The sequence below is a fragment of the Coffea arabica genome, chromosome 1e, assembly GCF_036785885.1.
Source record: "Coffea arabica cultivar ET-39 chromosome 1e, Coffea Arabica ET-39 HiFi, whole genome shotgun sequence".
Taxonomy (NCBI): Eukaryota; Viridiplantae; Streptophyta; class Magnoliopsida; order Gentianales; family Rubiaceae; genus Coffea; species Coffea arabica.
Window position 1 is genome coordinate 48,878,535 of NC_092311.1, and position 21,632 is coordinate 48,900,166.

A 21,632-nucleotide genomic window follows, 5' to 3' on the forward strand; every position below is an offset into this window, starting at 1 on the left:
GTCACTGAGGGTTCTGTTTCAATGGTTTTATAGTTTACGCATGAAATGGAATAGACCAGCTCATAAGGTGAAGTCAGAGTGCATAGACAGTAGCTCATGCAGAATCTCGCCTCTCTAGTCTAGTTACAGTTACTGCACTGCTAAGTCTATTGCAAACTAACTTTAAGGTTCTAAATTCCATGTATTTATGGCACAGGCTACTTAGATTTTCTACCTTGAGATCAAATTGGTAAGTATTAAGTATTTATACTATTGAACTGAAAGAAAGTAATAGCTAGTAAAGAACTAAATAGCTGAGATAGCTTAACTCGCCGTAGGACTTCATTCTGTACCTTTAGGTGAAAAGGCAAAATAATAATAATAAATAAACAACATCTGGTATTAAGAATGACATTTAAGACTAAGCAGTAAGAAAAATGTGGACAAGAAGAAAACTTTCTAATTCTCTTTTGTGCGTCTTTTCATCCTGTAAACGGTGTCCTGAAGGTTGCTCAGCTTGTCTTACCTACATCAACCATCGTGTCTTTCAGACCGCAGATTCTTTACAGTGCTACCGTCCACAAGTTGTTACTGCATGTCACATGGTTAGTGCAATCCAATCACGAAAGGTGTAGCAACTTTGAATATGGAGAACACAACCAGAAACAAGAAACTTGATTTCCCTGAGAGACTGTTTCATTGCTCTTGGCTTTTGATCTTCTGCACTCATTCCTGTGCCATCTCTTTAATCCTACCTACGTAATGTTTTTTCTCATTAATTTTGCTGCACAAACATCTCGTACGATTAAGCAAAAGGTTATGTTTTTATGCAAGGTACTGAGCGGTAAGATATGTAAATCACTCGCCATTTCAGGGCTATTCCTGTTGTTAATGTACTTGTACCTATCTAGCCATGCATCCAATCAATCGTCGGCATTGTTATCTGCAGTGCAATCAAGATGGAAACCTTCATCACCCAACCTTAACTCTCCTACCAAAATTAGCGACATTGTATTTGGAATAGCGGGTTTATCAAAAACATGGGGCTATAAGAGATGGTATGTCGAATCATGGTGGCGCCCAAACACAACCAGGGGATACCTATTCCTGGACACAGCTCCAACGCGGCACTTCCCGTGGCCGAGGTCATCTCCTCCTTTCAGAGTTTCCGAAGACATCTCTAAATATGACAAGTACTACAAACATGGAAGGCCATTTTTTATCAGAATCTTGCGCGTAATCGAAGAAATATTTCGTGTAGAAAGCGAAGGAGCGAGATGGTACGTCATGGGAGATGACGATACAGTTTTCATGATCGAGAATTTGGTAGAGGTTTTGTCTAGATATGATCATCGAAAATATTTCTACATTGGAATGCCTTCAGAATGTGTAATTTCCAATTTTGTCAACTCTTTTGAAATGGCATTTGGAGGAGCTGGCTATGCACTGAGCTATCCCCTGGCCAAGGCTGTGGTAAAGAACATGGATGTATGTATCAAAAGATACTCAACTGCATTTGCCAGCGACTTCATCATGCACTCCTGTATAGCTGATTTGGGCGTCCCCTTAACCAGAGAGAGGGGGTTTCATCAGGTAGCATTCTAACTGCATTCAGGCAAATTTTTATCGTTTTAATCAAATGATATTTCCGTCGTCTAATTAAGATTAAGGAATAAGCCTCCTTTTTTTTGTTTCTCTGTTTTATATATCTGAGTTATATGGCATCTTATTTGTTCTTCCTGTTACAGATAGATCTACACCGTGACATATCAGGGTTTCTATCAGCTCTTCCTCACACTCCTTTACTCACTCTTCACCACATTGATGCAATAGATCCCATCTTCCCCTCAATGAATCGTCCAGAATCAGTGGCACATCTCATGAAAGCTGCAAAAGTTGATCAGTCTCGACTACTGCAACAAAGCGTGTGCTATTTCAAGCGAAGCAACTGGACTTTCTCGGTATCATGGGGCTACTCAGTTCAAATTTACGAAGACATCATCCCTCCAAGCATTCTTCACAAGCCCATTGCAACGTTTATACCGTGGAAGAAGGGTGCCAATCCTCCATACATGTTTAATGCCAGACCTCCCTCTACAAATCCTTGCGAAGCCCCTCACGCTTTGTTCTTTGGTGGTGTTGAGGAAGCTAGAGCAAACCATTTTGTTACCAGTTACACCCAGAGATCCCAACGCGGGTTAGGAACGTGTTCATCAAGCGGCAACCATTCAGCTGAGTTTATCTCCAAGATTTATGTTCTTTCACCGATGGAAAAACTTGAATGGGTGAGTTGGTCCAAGTCATCATTACCCGTTCTCTCCTTCATTGTTGAATTCGCTTGTTTCCATCTTGTACAAAACTACATTTCCATGATGATTTTGGATTCTTCACACAATTGATGGATTTATATTTAGGCACGTACTATACTAACGTGATTTTGTTCTCTGATTCTTTTTTTTTTTTTTTTTGGGGTGCAGGACGGAAGCAGAAGAGAATGCTGTGATGTTGTGCAACTGGTTGGCAAGAATTCTATAGGAATTAAGCTTAGGACTTGCATGAAGGATGAGATAGTAGCCTGATCAATCCATTCTCCATTTATGTTCGTGGCAATGACTCAACACATCTCAAAGCTTGTAGCGATTTTCATTTTTACTTTGCTTTTTTCGGCCAAGTCCTACATTTCTTGGCCAAAAGAGAAAAACTTTTTTTTTCCCAACTCTTAAATTAGAGATGACAATGAGTTAATGACATCCCTCCTAAGTCCTAATATATGGAATTTATTCAGCTTTGGAGAATTAGGATGTAATTTTCTTACGATTTTATCTTTTTTTGTAACTTTAAAGTTCACATGTTTAAGTTTTCGAGTAATTGATTTCCAAATTGTACTTTATTTATTTATTTTATGCTGTCAAAATTCAACTAGTAAACAACCAACTTTACTGTCCGCTGGAGGCCCATGTTCGAAATGGTAAGCCAATGGAATGTATGATACTGAACTCGGGCATGTCAAGCCCAATCCCGCAAATCCCAATTAAGAATCATACCAATAAAAATCTTCTTGCTAAACAAAAACTTGAACGTTTTGCGACAACTTGACATTATACACTTACTAGCATCATACATACCCACTTTGGGGTACGTCCTTTACATATACATGAGAATTTCACAAGATGGCAAAGACAAAAGTGGAGAAATGGAATGGCAAATTTTGGACAAGACCCATAAACTCCTCCTTGTTGGTAAAGTTGAATTTGTTATTTTTTTGGAGTAAAGTGCTATAAAGAATTTGCATGAACGAAATTAGTTGATTGCCTTGTGAAATTCTAAGTTCTACCAGCCTAGGAGGAATTAATTGAATTGACCGAGAAAATGACAGGTGATAACACCTATTCACATAGATAAACAAGACTAGACTATATATCTAGATTGGTTGATCGTAGAAACAAGACAATTTTGTACATAGTACAATCGTGCTTAGAATTCTGTATTCATTTGTTCCATCTTAATTTGGACTATATGCCCAATGTACAGATATCCACTCATCCAATCCGTAGCTCACAGCTCATATATATAAAACGGACGAACCCGAAAAAGAAAGAAAGCCAAAAAGGGGAGGAGGAGAAGCCAACGCTGTCAACTGCCACACTTTATTTACAAATTGTCCCGTCCCGCAATGACAACAGACAAATTAAAAGCATCGATCTGAAAGAGTAAAAGGCGTGTTTGCGCCGTGCAAATGGGTGAATGCAAGATGATAAACACGAGCCATGATCAGTGTAAAGATTGGCATCACGACTTCTCTCGTCTCATTTCACGCATTTCCAGCTACTCTTACTCAGGAAAGAAAAAAGATACCTGCACCATTTGCTTTCACATGTTTGAATGCGTCCCAATTGATCAGTTTTAGAGACGTTTCCTAATGGCAGTAGTAAAGTAATACTGCCGTCTGACGGGTTCTCTTCTCTCTCAACCTTCTAGACTCCACAGATCCATGGTGACTTGGGAGTTTTAATCTCTTTTTTTATTCATTTGCCAATTTTAACAAAATTATAGTAGCTGTTGAACTGAAGCCAATTCCTGAGGATAATAGCCAATACAAACGAGCGTGAAGAATTCAAGCGATACGAAAACAAGTAAATTTCAGCCCATTTTTATCCTATTTATGTCGCTTCTCAGGAGGTATAATCTGGTGTCCCAAACCAATTCCACAGAACTGATCAGGAGTCAACAAAATGTCGCGCAATTTTCTAATGGGGTGGCTAAAAAGTTGTACAAGTTAGTGGTCATTTCCGGGTTGGTCCTGTATATCATGTATATTCTTTGGCCTGGTTTTCATTGTTGCTATTCATTCTCAGTTTTAACTCACTTTAGGCCAACAGTCGTGGGTAATTTAGAGAGCTCATACTCTTCTGGTACCGGTACTAATAGTACTACTAGCATTAGTCATATTGTTTTTGGAATAGCGAGCACTTCGAACTCATGGAGGAACAAGAGATGGTTCATTGAATCCTGGTGGCGGCCAAATGTGACCCGAGGATTCGTGTTTCTGGATACATTCCCAGTTGATTTGATTCCATGGCCTGCTTCTTCTCCTCCCTTTCGGATTTCAGAAAACACTTCCAGATACAAAGATTACGACAAGCATGAAATGACTCACGCGATCAGATTGGCCCGGATAATCAGAGAGATTATTAACGAGGAAGATCAAAATGATGAGGATGTGAGGTGGTATGTTATAGCTGATGATGACACTGTCATATTTATCAACAATTTGGTTGAGGTTCTTTCGAGGTATGATTACAACAAGTACTTCTATGTTGGGATGAATTCAGAATGTCATGCATCCAATTATTTTCACTCGTTTGAGATGGCATTTGGTGGAGCTGGATATGCTTTGAGTTACCCTCTTGCAAGGGCTTTGGCTAAGAACTTGGATGTGTGTATCAGGAGGTATCCAAGTCTATATGGCAGTGACCACATCGTGCAGTCCTGTGTGGCTGATTTAGGAGTCTCTCTCACTCAGGAAAAGGGGTTTCATCAGGTAATTAGACTAGCTAGCTAGAAGACTGTTGAAGTATTCTTTTACTTCCAGGAATTACAAAATGCTTAGAATTTACTATGAATGTTATTTGAGCTGAATTGCAGTCTTTGTTAGTATTGAATAAATGGCGGATGCCAATTGCAATTTGTGTTTGGCCATGTTTAAATTGATATATAAATAATTCTGTTAGAAAATTTTCAGAAAGCGCATAGCATAATAACTCACCTTATGCTGGTGCTGATACCATTGAATTAAATCAGGTTGACCTCCACAGCGACATCTCAGGTCTGTTATCAGCTCATCCACAGTCTCCTCTAGTCTCCCTCCACCACCTGAAAGTCGTAGACCCCATTTTCCCCTCCATGACCCGTAACCAGTCGCTGAACCATCTAATGAAGGCTGCAAATGCTGACGAGTCCAGATTACTCCAACAAACCATTTGTTATCACAAGCAAAACAACTGGAGTTTCTCTATTTCATGGGGCTACTCCGCCCAAGTTTATGAGGCCATATACCCTCCCAGCATCCTCCGACTGCCCCTCCAGACCTTCAGGCCCTGGATGTTTGCTAAGCCATTTTACATTCTCAACACCCGAATCCCTTCCACAAAAGATCCATGCCAAATACCTCATGTCTTCTTCTTTGATTCCGTTGAGACAATTACTGATATTATTGGACGACAGCACCTTATAGCCACAACCTATACCAGGAGGAGGCCGCGTTTTTTGCCAGCTTGCTCATCAACCGGGAATCATTCTGCTGCCCACATCAACATGATTCGTGTCCTCTCCCCAGTATTGGAGATGCATGACGGGGTGAGCAAAATTTATTCAAGTCTTCTTCTCTGTGCATTTCATTTCTTTCTCATTTTTCTCCATTTGGTATTGATCATTTGATATCGGAAAAACTGTATGTTGTTGCCCCTTTGGTATCAATGCAAGTCATATCCCGAAACCAATTGAACTGTCCAAACTTTGCCATGTTCAACAAATAATTACGTTACTATGAGTTTGCGATGTACACTAACTAATCTTTCTTCAAATCTATAGCTTAAATCTGCCTGAATAAAAGAATCTAATTAGGCTTATAACTACCAAAAAGTTATTTCTATGAGCTAGTATTAATTCCAGTAGTAGTCTAGTCCATTTTTTCAAAAAAAAAATAAAATATTTAGTGTAAGTGGGTTGGAAACTGTCACTTACATTCCCTTTTCCCAACCACCTAATTCATCCGCAACGGATCTTCTGTCCCATACCCTGTGTCTTTCTCGAGGTCTAGTCCATGTACATATATGCAAACTGATTGAAAAAAATACAAGAAAAGGGGTCATTTTTACGGTGATGTACTTGAAAAGAAGTTTCCACATTATTGCAGTAGCGTTACTATTTTTATGGGACAGTGCTGTAGTGCCTATAGTTATGGTAACGATGTTAGGGAAACCTACTATTACAGGTTTCTATTATCTTTAGTGACAAATCGAATTTTTTAGCGACTTTTTAAATATTATATTAAAATAATTAATATTAACTTTAGTAAGTTTTTAATTAAAACGAGTAAGTATATGCCTAAAAGATAAGTTGTAGTCAAAAATAGAAATTTACCCTTTCAATAATTTAATTTACTTATTATTTGACAAATGTTACTTTTGTTTAATTAAAACTTATTAATACTAAAAGTAAAAAAAATTACATATTAAAGTAAGAAAATAATCGGTTTCTAAAACGGTTTGGGTTTCCACATCTCTCTAAAGTTGCTTCCCTTCTTTTTATAAAAGGAGTACGATCATCATCTTATGGAACGGGATTAGCTTTTGCTAAAATTTAGAAAATTGATCAAGCGGGCTAAGCAATTCTATCTTCAGGCTAAACTCTTCTGGTAGGTTTCATGCCTCAGTCTCTATTTCTGCCTTCTACTAAGCATTGATTCTCATTTCAGTCAATCAATTGGCCTGCCTAGGCGCGGAGGAAAAGCTAAATATGCTTTATAGATAGCACAGGTTCAGGAGAAAGGGTTTCCCCTCTATCAGACACAACAAAAGGGTTAGCAACGGTGGTAGCCAACCAAAGAGCATATGAAAAATAGCGGTGACGAGATTAGACCATCATGTTCTCTTGAAATCGTTTGTTTATATTGCTGTAATTTATTTATATTTCATTTGTTTTGTTTGTCAAGATTTTCTTATGAAATCAGGGCTGAGAATTTGAAGAATTTATTGCAATTTTGGGGTTGAAATTGTCCATTGAAACATCTAGGAAATGGTTGTAGTTTTGATTGTTTACGGGTAAAATATGCTTAATAGCCATATGAAACATCTAGGAAAGGACTTGAGACTAGGTGTTTAAGTTAAATGTGATTAATTTGGGAATGCATATAAGATGTTCGGTGAAATGCCAAAGAGAAATTTGACTTGGTGGTTTTGATTTTCAGTTTGGCGGACAAAATACAATTGATTCTTAAACATTTTAATATTTTTGATGATAATAAGCTTTTTGATAACTACCATTGACTTTGTCTCTAATAATTTCGTAAGCACGTTCCTGGCATATATACATAATCATAATTTAGTCTTTTAGGGTCAACTTTCAGAAGCAGTCAAATGGTTCGATATCTGTAAGAACATTCATAAAAGAGCATGAAGGCAAAATACGCAATGACATAATCAATTTTGCCTTCTTGAATTCCTCTAAAAGAAGGAATTTTGTCTTCTTTAATGAACGGAAAACTGATGTTGCAGACAAGTTTTTGCTGCTTATAGGTTTCCTTTGCATAAGAACTAGGCAATCTCTTTCAGGCATTTGTAGGTTGTACTAGGCTCTCTTCTGCAACTTTCGACCAATCCTATTTGCAAAAATTTTTTTTTGAGTCGCATGTTCTTTGAGAAAATCAACTTCGTTCAATATTTGAGAAGCTCACTTATATATTTCCTAAGACAGGAAACGCATGGTACAAAGTACATCTTGCTAAACAAATACGCAATCAATGTGCCTACTTGTACTTTCATTTATTTCATCTTCAGTATAGAAGAACAAACAAATAAAAAAATGACATAATCAATTTTATGCAATAATGAAACATTTTGAAATGTATTTACTTCCAGTTGAATTATTCCGTGGATGACCATACAAAATAACCCTTAACATTTACTTCATCACTACAAAAGGATGAAAAATACCATAAATAATTACCTGAAGGAAGAATAGCACATATTCTGCTATTGTTCTATCGTTATGTAGTTGTTCTTGGCTATCCAACCTAACAGCTTCATAATAATTCTTCCAAAATTTAAATGAAAGGAGCAGTCTATCTTTGAGAGCCACAATTTTGCTTACTCAATTATTAATCGAGTATTCAAAAGGTGATTTTGAATATATCTTATTCTGGTAGTATCCACTCGAGATTTTAGGAGTGTTAAACTTGTATCATTTTTTTAAACAACGGCTGCAGAACAAGGTGAAATTATTGTCAGATACAATAGCTAGAGTTGTAAGACTTTCTTTGCCTTATCTTGTAAAGGGGCCAAAAAGGAGTTAATGGATAGTAACTGGTTTCAGATCATTCCTCCTGGTCAGGTAATATATAGCTTGCTTTTATTTTTGTCTCGAGACATGCAATATAATTGTGCTGTATTTGCATTTGAATAGGCATTAATGTGGGCATGCAATCCTTCATTAATCCAAAGTCATGTACGAAACACTAGCTTGTTAGGAGACGAAAATCAGGTACATTTTTTTCTTCTTCACGCCTAAGTTTTATGTTACCTATTTGCTATGATTATGTGTTGTTGTGGCCTTTTTTTAATACAAATCTTGTGATGGTTTTGTAGTGAATGAACCAGATTTCAGCCAAGACCATTAAGAAATTTTATTCTTGAGAGGGTACAGATTTTTCAGATGGACTTTGCTAAAAAATTTTAGGATGATTTACGTTTCTCCGAAGGTAGTGTAATGCGTTTTGATTGTAAATCTGAACACAATCTCCTTAGTTTGCAATGATTGGTGTTTACTTGTTTTAATGTGAATACTTTCAACATCCAAGTGCTCTTGGGTTTGTAAACGAGAAATTTCAATTCAAACCGAAGCTTTTGATAGTGATTTCAGAGCCCTTGATTTGCAGGTGATCATAGTCTCAAATCAAGTTACTAGCCTCTTGATTGTTTCAGTTTCTGAACCCAAAGTCTTTGTGCTCTAAATTCAGTTCTTGGCCATGTAATCTTGTCATGCTTAGATATCCATATCTAGTAACCTGCCGCCTTAATTCTGGTGCATAAGTATCAGTTATTAAAAGTTAGTAAATTATATAAGATCTGAGGTTGCCATTCTTTGTTTTGGCCAATTTGCATTAGATGGACCTTTGTTTAGTCCAAGTACTAAATAAATTGGTGAGTAGATTATTACTGATGCTCAAAATGAGCCGTTTCATCCTATTTTGAAATACCAGTTTTATATAAAATGTCGTGAGACATGTAGAATTTTGTTGTTTACTTCAAATTGGACTGACTTACTTGATTTAAGTGCCGTGATTTCCTCAGTAAGCCATTAGTAGAGGTCCAAACAAAATGACAATGGAAGTTTTGAATATGGTTCCCGTGTTGCTCAATATGACCTTTGATATGCTTCACTTTTGTACAAGTTACTGAGCAATGTATGCCTTGATCAGGGAAAAGAAAAGAGTTTGAGCACTTGTCTGTCAACTCTTCTCTCTGTGTGATCAAAGTAAAGAAGTTTATGTGCAGGGCGGCAATCTGTGCCTTATGGTGGGGGAAAAATAAAAGAATTTGAGGACGTGTCTGTCAATCTTTTCTGTGTTTGATCAAACTAGAGAAATTGAGGTGCTTCACAGCTGTCTGTACTTTTATCTCTGTTTCTTTTAAGGGCTTTGAACCTTATGCAGTGATTGTGAATGGAATATGGAAGCAACTCTGTTTAAAGGTGTTCCCTGAGATGTCCACTGTTACTCGTGCTATTGAAATTAGTAACATTGTAGAACCTGTGGAATCCAGGACCAATGAGCCTATTGAATGGGCATGTCTGAAACGGGACCATAAAGTATATGCATTTTTGGCTCAAGGTATTGCCTCCTTCCCAAGAAAAGAATGCTTGTCTGAGGCACTTGGTGCTTCAAGCACTGACAATTACCCAGATGAAAGCATTCAGAATACCCCGGAACCAAGTGACAGGATTGATCAGAGACCTTCTTACTGGTCGAGCAAGGGTGAAATTGATTCTGCAGTCCCTGAGACATTAACGTATAAATTGATGGCCAAACTCTGTGTGATTACTGAAATCCATATTCAACCATTTCAAGGTTATTTTAGAAGACTTTTCATTTTTGTTTGGGGAGGAGGGGGTTGACGGTGACTTCTTGTTTAAAACCTGTCTCTTTATTGGTAGAAAAACTTGATTTGCATTATCAGTGTACTTTCAGTTTGGTTCCCCCATATATCCAGCAAAGGCTGTAAGATTTTTGATGGGGGATTTGTATTGCTGGTATGGAAGCACAAATGGAGGGAGAAGTGTCTTTAGCTGCACAAGAATCTTGTCATGAAATATTGCTGGTCCAGATTCAGTATTACTAATTAACTGCGTTATAGGAGAATTGTTTGCAAAAGTTCAAGCTGCCAGAACCTGTCCTCTGCATTGGAGGGATTCTGCAAGTCCAGCTATTGGGTAGAGTGCAGAAACAAGAAATAGATAGTTTGTATTACATATGGTGAGTCCTACTTTATTATGATTTTTGTCGCTTGTGTTTGGTGCACAAGCGAGAGGGATTTTTCTCGCATTCACAGGTTTGGTGCAAGTATAAGAGATTGGGAGCACATGATCCTCAACACATTACCCGGTGCTAGATGGATTATGGTAAATGACTACGACTACGACGGCGACGGCGAGGACGATGATTTAGATGACCAGTATAACTAAGTGCTTCTGCTTCTTGCTACGCTTTCTGGTTTTCTTATGCTCTGTTCCTGCTGCCCTTCTGTAAGCTCTGAAGCACAAGATAGAATTTTGGAATTTTGGATTTGTTGGTGGGAACTAGTTTCGACTTTCTTTGTCCGTTCATCGTAACCGAGGAAACAATAGTTGTGGGGGTCTCGTAAATACCTTCAATGAATCCGGAAAAAGGCTACCAGCTTTAGGTACTATGAATTCTTTGGCATAAAGAAATCCAAGCGTTACTAGTGCATCAACCTTTCCTACTCTAACTATAATTAATGGCTAATAAAAGTCACCTTGGTACTTATCTCTTGAATTCTTAACTGTTTCAAAATTTAATAAAGAATATTATCACAACCACAACACTTTTGAATTCAAAACTACAAACAAGCTTATCCTTTTTTTAAAAATTTTGGGTTAAAGCTAGCAAAAGTTCTACTTATTTGCACCTTTCCTGTTAAAATTAATTTTTGTTGCAATTTCCTATTTTAGTTATCCATTCGACACTAGTACGGGCATAGATACGGATTAAGCAACCAGTTTGAGGAATAATATTTTTTATTAAAAAAAATTAATTTGAATTGAATTAACAATTTGATATTTTCACAAAAAAGTGTCATTTTTTTTGTCCTTTTTCAAAAAAATTTAAGACAACTATATTTTAGTAATTGTTGTCATTGACACTTAATTGAAGTTCATTAAGAATAATTGAAGTTCCGATATCAATACTCTATTCAAATGTAAAAATTCAACCTAAGTAACAAAATAAATGATATCTAAACAAATGAAATATGCGTTCAATTGATCGTGTTCAAACTACATCTTCTGTTAATAGTTAGTATATATGAAATTGTATTTTCCATTTGTAGAAAATTAATATGCATTTTATATCTACTAACGAATAAATTACCTATGTTTTGAACAAATCAAACCTAAACTTATTGTGTGATATGTATATAGTTGCTTACATTTATACGTATGCCATCATCCTTTCTTTATGATGGAAATTTCTTTTGATTATATTTAGGGGTGGCAATTTGCGATACGACCTGAAAAAATGATATGAACCTAGCACGATATATATTGATTCGGATTGAGGTTTTGCGGGGTCGGGTTAGAATCGAGTCGAATGCGACGAACCCGAAAAGAAAATGGGTCTTATTCGGGTCAAACCGTGGGTGATCCGATACGACCCCCCGATCACCTGTTTATGAATTAAAAATTATTTTACCTAACTAAACTACGTTATTCTTTTTGTTTCAAAGGCATTAATCACTTAATCCTAAATGAATTTATTTAACTTATTTGAAGTTGAAATTATTATATTTAGAAAAATAATTTATTATATTATTTTTTACTTTTATACTGCTTTTATTTATTTTATATTTGGTTTGGAACAAAACACTTTTACGATGTTTTTAATTTATTTTTGATTTGGTTTGGGATTATTTATTTAAATTTTTATTACTTGATTATGTAATTAGTCTTGTGTGAATTACAAATTACAGTGGTAAATTAATAAATTAAAATTAAGTTTTGGGTCATTCGGGTCGTCCCGCCAACCCGACAACTTGGAATTTTCAGATTCGGGTCAGATATCCTGACCCGTTTCGGGTTGGGGGGTCAAGTTCGGGTCAACCAGTTTTCTATTATACCTGGATCTCAACCCGACCTGTCACTCCGATTTGGACCCGATTGCCACCCCTAATTATATTGTCAAAAAAATAACATATTTTACAAATTATTCCAATTTATTTAGAAAATGTTACTAATTTCATTAGAAATTATGAAATGTAATCATGGTTTATTAATTTTTTACTAAATATAAATACAACATACAAAATGAAAATATATTTGACTTTGTTTTACTTTGATCAGAAAAACTTGTGGTACAAATAACGAAATAGTGACAAGGGTGCAAATTTCAAATCAACAACCAACGTACACTTAATTACGCTAATTTTTTAGTTGACCAAACTAATATATGCCATAAAGTAACTAGATTTTAGCATTTATAAATTGGCAATTTTAGCAGTTTATATACCATTCACCTATAAAAATTATGATTATTATAAAATGACATTTTATAATAATTTACATGCTATTTGCCAATTAAAAGTAAGTTTGATAAAAAAAATATATGCATATAAATCCATTTTGTAAATGATACAAAATATATTTGAATCTCACGAAACTTAATCTATGGGTAAATTTACTATAGTTTTCAAAGATTATGCCACATTAGTACAAATTTAACTTTTATGCTTGTGACCTAGAAAATAAATTTATTAGAACACATAACCTTTGTAAATGATACATACATTTATTAAAATGCTTAAAACACATAACATTGATGAATGATACATACAATCATATATTATACATTTACGTTACCAACAATTACTAACTATAATATTAAGTTTCAATCATTAATAAAAAAATCTTAGCATTATTTTAAATAAACTTTCTAATACTTGTTTCATATAAGTTTCTTTAAGTAAAATAGTAAATTTATGCCACAAACTAGTAAGTCTTGATGATTAACCAAATTTACTATTCTATCAACAGGATTTACTATTAATCCGTGAAAACTTACTATTACTTGAACTAAACTTACTCTCCAAGAAGAAAGTTTCGAATATAGAGTAGTAATTTATTTATTTTTTTAAAAGTAACTTTCATTTTTATTTCAATTTACTTTTTAAGACATAAATAGGATAACAGATTTCGTTCCCAAACTTACTTTTTAGAGAGTAAGTTTAATTCAAGTAATAGTAAGCTTTTATACATAAATAGTAACTCTTACTAATAACATGGTAAATTGATTAATAATCCAAACTTACTGATTTATGGGACACATGTGCTATTTTATTTTAAAACATATTTCAAACTAGTATTAGGAAGTTTATTTGAAATAATGATAAGATGTTTTATTAATAATTAATTCTTAGTACCTTAGTTAGTAAGTACTCATAATATACCTGTATAATACCTGATTATAGGTATAATTTAAAAAAATTATTTATATATTTTAAAATACTATGAAAAATAGTTTGACTTTTCACATAATCTTGTAAAATATGAAATAAAATTTTGTCGTATTATAAGTTTTTAATCATTTTCAATTTTTGAAAGGTTTGAAAGTTCGAATAACAATAACAACAAATCTTACTAGTTATATATAGAATATTACTTGTTTATATATCAAAATTTTTATAATTTAACACCTATGAATATAATAAGATGATAAAGTTTTAATAAATTTACATCTGAGACACAAGAAATAATAAGAGTAAAAGCCTAAACAAAATGAGAAATAATATAATAATAAAAATGACAAAATTAGTATAACAATTAATATAAGAAAATCAGTATGATCTTGATTTTTTTCCTTGGGAGATTGTTCATAAGAATGGGATCCAATAATTATAAATGAAAATCACATGCATGTATAATCTATTGTATAATTTAAATTAAATTTAGTTCACCTATAAAATGGTCCTAAAATAATTAGTACACTATGATAAATGTTATTTTAACACAAAAATTTTTTTAACTAAAAGTCTGAAATATCCATGACATATGTATGAGAGATATTTTACCATATTTGTATCTCACATCTAATCATGAAAGTTAATTTGAGAAAAACTATTTTTGACAATAGAATTATTTTGAATTTAACCAACAAGTTGAGATTTTTTAAACAATAAAAGTGAAATATTTTGGGAACTTAGTTGTTTATTTTCCCGTAATAAAAAATTTAACATATGACAAATTATTCTTACATATTTTATAAGGTCATATGCAAAAAAAAATAAGTTTTCATAGTATATTTAAAATGCTTCAAACATATAACATTTATAAATGATACGTACAATTGTAAGTTTCTTTAAGTAAAATAGTAAATTTATGCCACAAACTATTAAGTTTTGATGATTAACCAAATTTACTATTCTATCAACAATATTTACTATTAATCTATAAAAACTTACTATTACTTGAACTAAACTTACCCTCCAAAAACTAAGTTTCAGATATAGAGTAATATTTTATTTCATAAAAAACAAAGTTAGTTCCATATTTATTCAAGTTTACTTTTTGAGACATAAAAGTTACTAATATATCGAGTTAACTTACTATTTTTTATGCAAAACTTACTAACTAGCATTTTAGGTACTATTTCATTTAGATGACCAGTACAACAGGTCATCAAATGGTCGCTAAAAGTATTTTTACCTGTTATATCAGGTAAAAATAGTTTCGTTACCATAACTATCGTTACTTTAGACTTTTCCATTGCAGTAGCGTTACTATTTTTCTTAATTTCATCTAAAACTAATTAATTAAGGGTTGTTTCTCAGGTTGGAAGAAGAAGGGAATGTTGTGAAGTTGAGTATGAATCACGATCGAATACTACGAAAGTGCAGATCCGAGCCTGCGTGGAGGATGAAATAATTCCCTGAATTAATGCGAATCACTTCTGCAAAGATTTTAACCTTTTTTTTCTTTTGTCAATGTCTCTTGAAACATTAGCCTTACGTGCGGAAATTAATCGAAGGTAAAACAAAAGCGTATCGTACTACTTGCAGCGGATCCACAAGAAGTTAATGTCGTTAAAATTTGTTAAGCAGGCATAATATATCCGGTAAAAAAGGGGAAGGGGGGGGGGGGAATGGAAAAGAAAGTAAAGAAACCCTGTATCAATAGAAACGAGTTTTTCTAACTGACTGCGAGGTGAAGTACACTCCGAGAACGATTTCAACAAAAAAGGTCAGAATTTTGGATTCAATTTGAACGGCTAGAGAATGAATTCATGATTACAAACTTCTAGTTGAAACCTCATGTTCATGTAAATTGAAGCCATGACTCATATGCGAGTTATAAAGGAAGAGAAAACCAACTTATATGCGAGTTGTAAAAGACGTTCTAGCTCTAACGAGAAAATGTGCTGTTTATTCATCTCCACGATCACTAATATTCATCAGAGTTGCAATGCAACGCTTCATTGCAACTTTAGTGCACATTGGTCATCACACACAACACACTACATTTTTCACACACACACACGCACAGAGAATGCCCATGATTGTTTTGAAAGAAAATCTTTACTGCATGTTGAGGATTTTTCATGATCTAGTTTCTCGCTTTACTTGTATTGTTCATTTAAATGAGTTCCTAAAGAAAGTGAAAAATATGTTATGCTTGATCTAAAGAAAGTGAGGAAGTTAATGCAGTGAAAAATATGTTTTCCACCACTTACTTATGTTGAAAGGCTCCGGCCGCTAAGAAAGAAGAAGGATGCCGAAAGGTGAAGATTAAAAGGATTACGCTGTCGCATTGAAACATATGATTGGTGACTAATGAAGCCAAGACCATGTCTCAAACATATATGAATGGAAGAGAATAACAATGATGGTGATACAAAAATGTTGATAGGTGCAAAAAAGCTAGCATCTTTTTATTTAATCTTAATTTCTGCAACATGATCAATAAACTAAAACAACATTCTTTTTCCTGAAGAATGAAATATAGAATCTTTTCTACTCGTTTCTGTGACCCAAAAATCTTGCAGTCTAGCGAATAATTCAGAACTAGGTTTTGCTGAAAACTTCAACAGGATTATACTGAGAAAAAACAATAAAGATCAAAATTGATGATTTTTCATAGTTCATACCGTGAAATACTATTTCACAGATTAATTAACATCGACCTTCACAAGCACTGCATGTGAGGAGGCAAATCTGGTCATTCACAAGATTGAGCCATGATCAAGAAAGAAAAATGAATAAATCAACATAGCCAAGCTCCAACTAATTTCATAGCGGACCAGGGTTCCAAACGGAAAACAAAAGCTCAAACTATGATCAAATTAACCTTTCCCTTTAGTATTCAGGAACAAGTTAAAAAAGGAACCACTGAAACCAAAGGAGAAAGGAGCACAGGAAGGATGTATTTGTATATAATCGAAAAGTGGCAAGTACCATGTAATCAGGATTATCATGATTAACATCATTATCAGAAGAACTTTCTTGTTCCCGTAACAACCGTTGATTTCGGAGGCTCATGTCCAAGCCTAAGCTCAAGGTCCAACTCGGCACCAAAAGATCCTTGGCCAGATATAAACTCTTCTTGCCAGCTTCCGGAATTAGCTTGTATTACTGGACCCGAATACTCCGCGACGGCCACACTTGATGCTGTTTCAACAAACAATGGTAGCTGTTTTAGCTCTGCCATGTGGCTTTCATAAGAATAATTTTCTCGAAGATGATCAGGTGCTAAAGCAGATGAGTGCCACTTGGGACTGCTGATTTTCATTAGTACTTGGGCAGATGACGTGAACTCCAATGGCTTACCTATGTTATTTCCAGGACTAGTGCTTGAAGGAGTCAACGGATTATTAGGCATTCCTTGAGCATCAATCAACCTCTGATTCTCCTTTGAAGCTTGTTTCAGTTTTGCTTTATCTTTCCTGTGGATGTTCATGTGGCCTCCAAGTGCTTGAGCGTTTGAGAAACCTTTCTTGCAGAAATTGCACTCGTATAGCCTGGATTGTGAGGTTGGACTCCTAGCTTGCTGTTCGTGATCAGAACTGTCCCCCACTCCAGCCTGCCCCCGGGGGCTGGGGATTTCTGAAGTGGGCTGCTGATTAGTTTCCATTTTCTCTATTCAGAGAAAAGAAACAAGAGAGATGGAGATAGGCTGTAGCCTGATGATGTATGGGGGGGGGGGGGTTGGAGAAGACGATTTTTTTTAGGGGAAGAATGAATGTACTAAAGGCCTGCTGTGAACCAAGACTTTATTTTGCAGAAGTTAAATAAATATTTTTCCAGGCCGAGTTTTGTGTGCTGTTGCTTAAAATTACTAAAGAAGCCCTGGAGAACTTTTGTTGCAATGGGAAGTGGTCAAAAAGAATTCGATCGGTTGATCTTAGCTAGCTCCAAGTGACTGAGACGGTGGAATATGGAATTCATCATTGATATATGATTGAGAGGAAAATGATTTATGACAACATTAAGACAAGTGCTTAATTATTGTCGGAAAGATTAAATAGCATAATATCTAATGAAAAGTTATATGCCTGCACATAGTTTTACATATATCCCCTCTTGTTCTAGTTCTTAATTACTTGGAGTCGTCAGATATACATAGAGATCGAGATACATTTTCTAGGAATTTATTTGTTCTTGTGTGGCGGTGTTTGACATTAATTATTGTTTATGGCTAAGTGCATGCTTCACTTGAACACTCAAATTAAGCCGGTTTTGCGTTGGAGATGAGGTAGGTATTATTAGTAATAAGAATCTTTAAACTACAGAGGGTTTTGACTAGATAACAGTACGTACCATAAAAAAACAAGGAAGAACTGTTTGTGCAAGTGGAGATATCAAAGTGACATAAGTACATGGAGGAGTCTTCCTTCCTTAACAACGGAAAAAAAAAAATTCTTTTTTCAGCTTGAATTTCTTGATTAATTACTACTATATGGTTTAATTCAAAATGGAACTGTTTGGCCATCCGCAAGTGGTTTTTCTTGATTACTATATGGTTGTGTTTGTCCATTTGCCGTCGGCCGTCCGTAATCGATCTGCAGGGTATTTGGGCCATATATAGTTAATACATGCAAGATCTTGATGGAAAGGTCCTAACACAAGCTTTTAATCAGAGAATAATTAGCATATGTTTTTTGGATTCCCAATTCTCAGGTCAGTAATTATTATTATTAGATAAATGATGAACACAGAAACCGCAGCTGGCATCTCAAAGCTAGCTTCTTCCTCTCTAAACAAACCGGTCCGGCAGCTGAGAAAATGCCACATGGAAGCTCAATATAGGGATGGCCAAAATTGTCCCTCTGTCAAAAGGCGTTCATTTCTTTGGTCAAGAATTAGTTGAACACCTATTATGAATTATGGCATTCATGGCATGTTTAGAACTTGCTACAAGATGAAATTGGATTGAAGCCAACTTAATTAATTTCCCACTCGACATGCTGATTTTTCGAGCTGATTAATGAGAATTAATGGAAGTTCGATCTTCAAAATGTGTAATTAACCCTTGATTTCACGCTACAGCTAATCACACAGTTAAGGGGTTCTAATTATACAAGTACAGGTACGTGGTGCCATAAGGTACGATTTCATTCGATTAGTGCAATTTTAAAATGTTGGTTTATATAGTCTCTTGTGAATGACTCTGGGCATCAATCGTTTTCCCAACCGGACGCTATCGAAGCGTTTGATACAGAACTACTTATGTGACGTTGCATGGCTCATTATCTTACGTAGAAGTGGGCACGCGTGTTTTTGGGAAGGTCCTCATGCATGCACGTCGTAATTGGACTAACTACTAATAACTAGGAAAATGATAGTCTCACCCATGATGACTTCGTTTCTCTTTTTTTCTTTTTTTCTTTTTTTTAAAAAAAAGACTCCCAAAGTTGATGTCGTATCTTTAATTTCTTGGATCTCAACAAAAAAAAAAAAGTTACTTTGGCACCCAAAAAAAAAACCTTTTACAAGCTTACAAACAAAGAAAAAAGGGGAGAGAGAGAGAAAGAAAGAAGAAAGAAACTTTCACAAACACTCCAAATCAGTTTGAAGTAGTGAGTTACAAATTTAACCATTATTATTCTCTATACAAGGTCATAACCCCCCCCCCCCCTCCCCCCAAAAAAAAACAAACACCCAAGGAAAAAAAGACCATAATTTTGGGACGATGGGATGGCAAATTTTTTGATGGACTTGGTTCACGAACTTAAGTGTGAACCTTGTGCCCTTTCAAGTGTCCAAACTAATGACTAAATAAACATATGCTGATGTAATATAAGGTTACAATGGGGATTTAGGCACTTAGGTGCATGGCCATAATATCCATTGGTGGAACTATGGATCAGATCTATGGACCAGAATTAAATTTTTTTTTTAGGGAAGAATATAGGGAAGTAATCCAAATCCAAAGACACCAAGCTTGGCCATCCAAAAGATAAGAACAAGAACAAGTTTCACTTGCTTTTCAGCCATCGATGTCCCACTGTTCTCAAGGGCGCCATAGTCATAAAACTCGAGGCTTGACCGCAAGGATGGACTTACCTGCTCAATTTATGGTAAGTTCTTTCTGGTGTATGTATAGGTCTTTCAGTCGAGCTATGCACCTCGTCCACCATAGAATCAGCCCTAAGCAGAAATCCTAGCTAGAGTTTATAACATTCGAAACTCCTTCGCTTTCAATCTGATCAGGCAGGAAATTGACAATTCGCTGAATTTGTTCCTTTAAAAAGGCATGCGACATATTTCAGGCCTATTTTTGTAATCATGTTTAACTTTGTTTGGGCGTTCTTCAGAGCTAATAACTTAATGAGTCTAATCTGCTACACTATCTTTAATGAGTCTAATAAGCATTAGGAAGTCTAACCTACCATTTTTAATGGGTGAAGCACCGTATTTTATAAGGGCTTCCCTTTTAATTTGTACGTCTTCTAAACCAAAAAAAGACAACTTGACGAGTTTCATTTTCTAACATGCAGGTAATTAATCATCCACTTCCTCTACTAACAGGGTTCGTAAATAATAGTAATGCTATATTGGTATATTGTGGTGCTGACCTTTTGTGACTTAACAACTATCAGCAAAATATCAAAAAACAAATCCATCAGTCGGACACTTGATCAGTTTTAGCAGCTAATTAACTAGAATTAAACGATAGTTGTCATATATACTCTACTCATGTAAATTAATTTAGTTGCATATTAGTACAATCTTAATTACTGTGTCCTAACCAAGTGCAGCAATATGTAGTACTCGAGTAGGTCTCGAGAAATGATATATAACTGAGATGTGTGTAATGCCTTGAAATAAATTTTTTTTTTTAAAAAAAATATATATAAAGTCCAAAATTGAAGTTCAAAAAATATCAAATTAAGACCTCCGACTCTAAAAGATTGTCGTACGTGTAATTAAAATAATCTAAACCATTTCCTCATTCTCGTGAAAAGTTCTCGATCGAAGCAGTTTAATATAATTAGACACAGTTTGACCAGAAAACATAGAATGATCCTCAAACATCTAGAACTTTTCACGCTTAATTAAAGATTTCATTACAAATTTTCATGGCGTTTACCTCTTCAACAATGACTCATTTTCTTTAATATACTTTCTTTTTTTTTGGCATTTCAGCTTTATCTTTTAGTGCAAGATTCGTGTACTGCAGTACCTTAGCCTACAATAACGTGCATGGTTACTAACGAACAAACGCTGTCAGTGTCAAAACTTGCGCCTGACTATTGATAAAATTGTACATGTATTCTCCTTTCAGATTTAGGAGTAATACCTTACGCCAAAAAAATCTGCGCAGTCCCAGTAGTTTTTTCTAAGGAGGTTTCTAGTACTTGGGGTTGGGAATGAAAAAGATAGAATTGTAGAATCTGAATTTACTGACTGCAGAGGCCCCGTCCTGGGCCTATACACGTGGCAGCCCAGGGAGGCCTGAGTTGGACTTGGACCCCGGGCCCATGGGAACCGTCCCGCGGCCCTCCGCTGCTAGGGCTCCGAGGAGCTCCAGGGAACGATCCCGTAGAGGGCGGGGAGGATCCCCCTCAGAACGGGATTGAGACTATTCTGGGCAGGTCCTGAAACGTACGGAGGTCGGACTCCCAAGCAGGTATAAATGGTAACACACATCAA

General features: G+C 35.3%; 4 protein-coding genes across 4 annotated transcripts; 3 read left to right on the plus strand and 1 right to left on the minus strand.

Moving 5' to 3' along the window:
• The first annotated feature begins 105 nt into the window (after positions 1–105).
• On the plus strand, positions 106–2,924 carry LOC113710219 (uncharacterized). The gene is made up of 3 exons (XM_027233099.2): positions 106–1,572; positions 1,728–2,264; positions 2,457–2,924. Exons 1-3 carry the CDS (start codon positions 742–744, stop codon positions 2,556–2,558), a joined length of 1,470 nt encoding a protein of 489 aa, XP_027088900.1. The 5' UTR covers positions 106–741; the 3' UTR covers positions 2,559–2,924.
• Positions 2,925–4,141: 1,217 nt separating this feature from the next.
• On the plus strand, positions 4,142–6,084 carry LOC113695744 (uncharacterized). Its single transcript, XM_072071535.1, has 3 exons — positions 4,142–5,020; positions 5,281–5,835; positions 6,070–6,084. The coding sequence occupies exons 1-3, from the start codon at positions 4,142–4,144 to the stop codon at positions 6,082–6,084; spliced, it is 1,449 nt and encodes a 482-aa protein (XP_071927636.1).
• Positions 6,085–6,735: 651 nt separating this feature from the next.
• Positions 6,736–11,052, plus strand: LOC113710224 (F-box protein At4g00755-like). Its single transcript, XM_072060516.1, has 6 exons — positions 6,736–6,895; positions 6,977–8,589; positions 8,662–8,739; positions 8,844–8,956; positions 9,677–10,324; positions 10,434–11,052. Exons 5-6 carry the CDS (start codon positions 9,961–9,963, stop codon positions 10,562–10,564), a joined length of 495 nt encoding a protein of 164 aa, XP_071916617.1. The 5' UTR covers positions 6,736–6,895; positions 6,977–8,589; positions 8,662–8,739; positions 8,844–8,956; positions 9,677–9,960; the 3' UTR covers positions 10,565–11,052.
• Positions 11,053–16,718: 5,666 nt separating this feature from the next.
• LOC113695748 (uncharacterized) lies at positions 16,719–17,665 on the minus strand. The gene is made up of 2 exons (XM_072072708.1): positions 17,307–17,665; positions 16,719–17,147 (listed from the first exon to the last, which is right to left on the minus strand). Exons 1-2 carry the CDS (start codon positions 17,608–17,610, stop codon positions 16,969–16,971), a joined length of 483 nt encoding a protein of 160 aa, XP_071928809.1. The 5' UTR covers positions 17,611–17,665; the 3' UTR covers positions 16,719–16,968.
• Between the last annotated feature and the right edge of the window lie 3,967 nt (positions 17,666–21,632).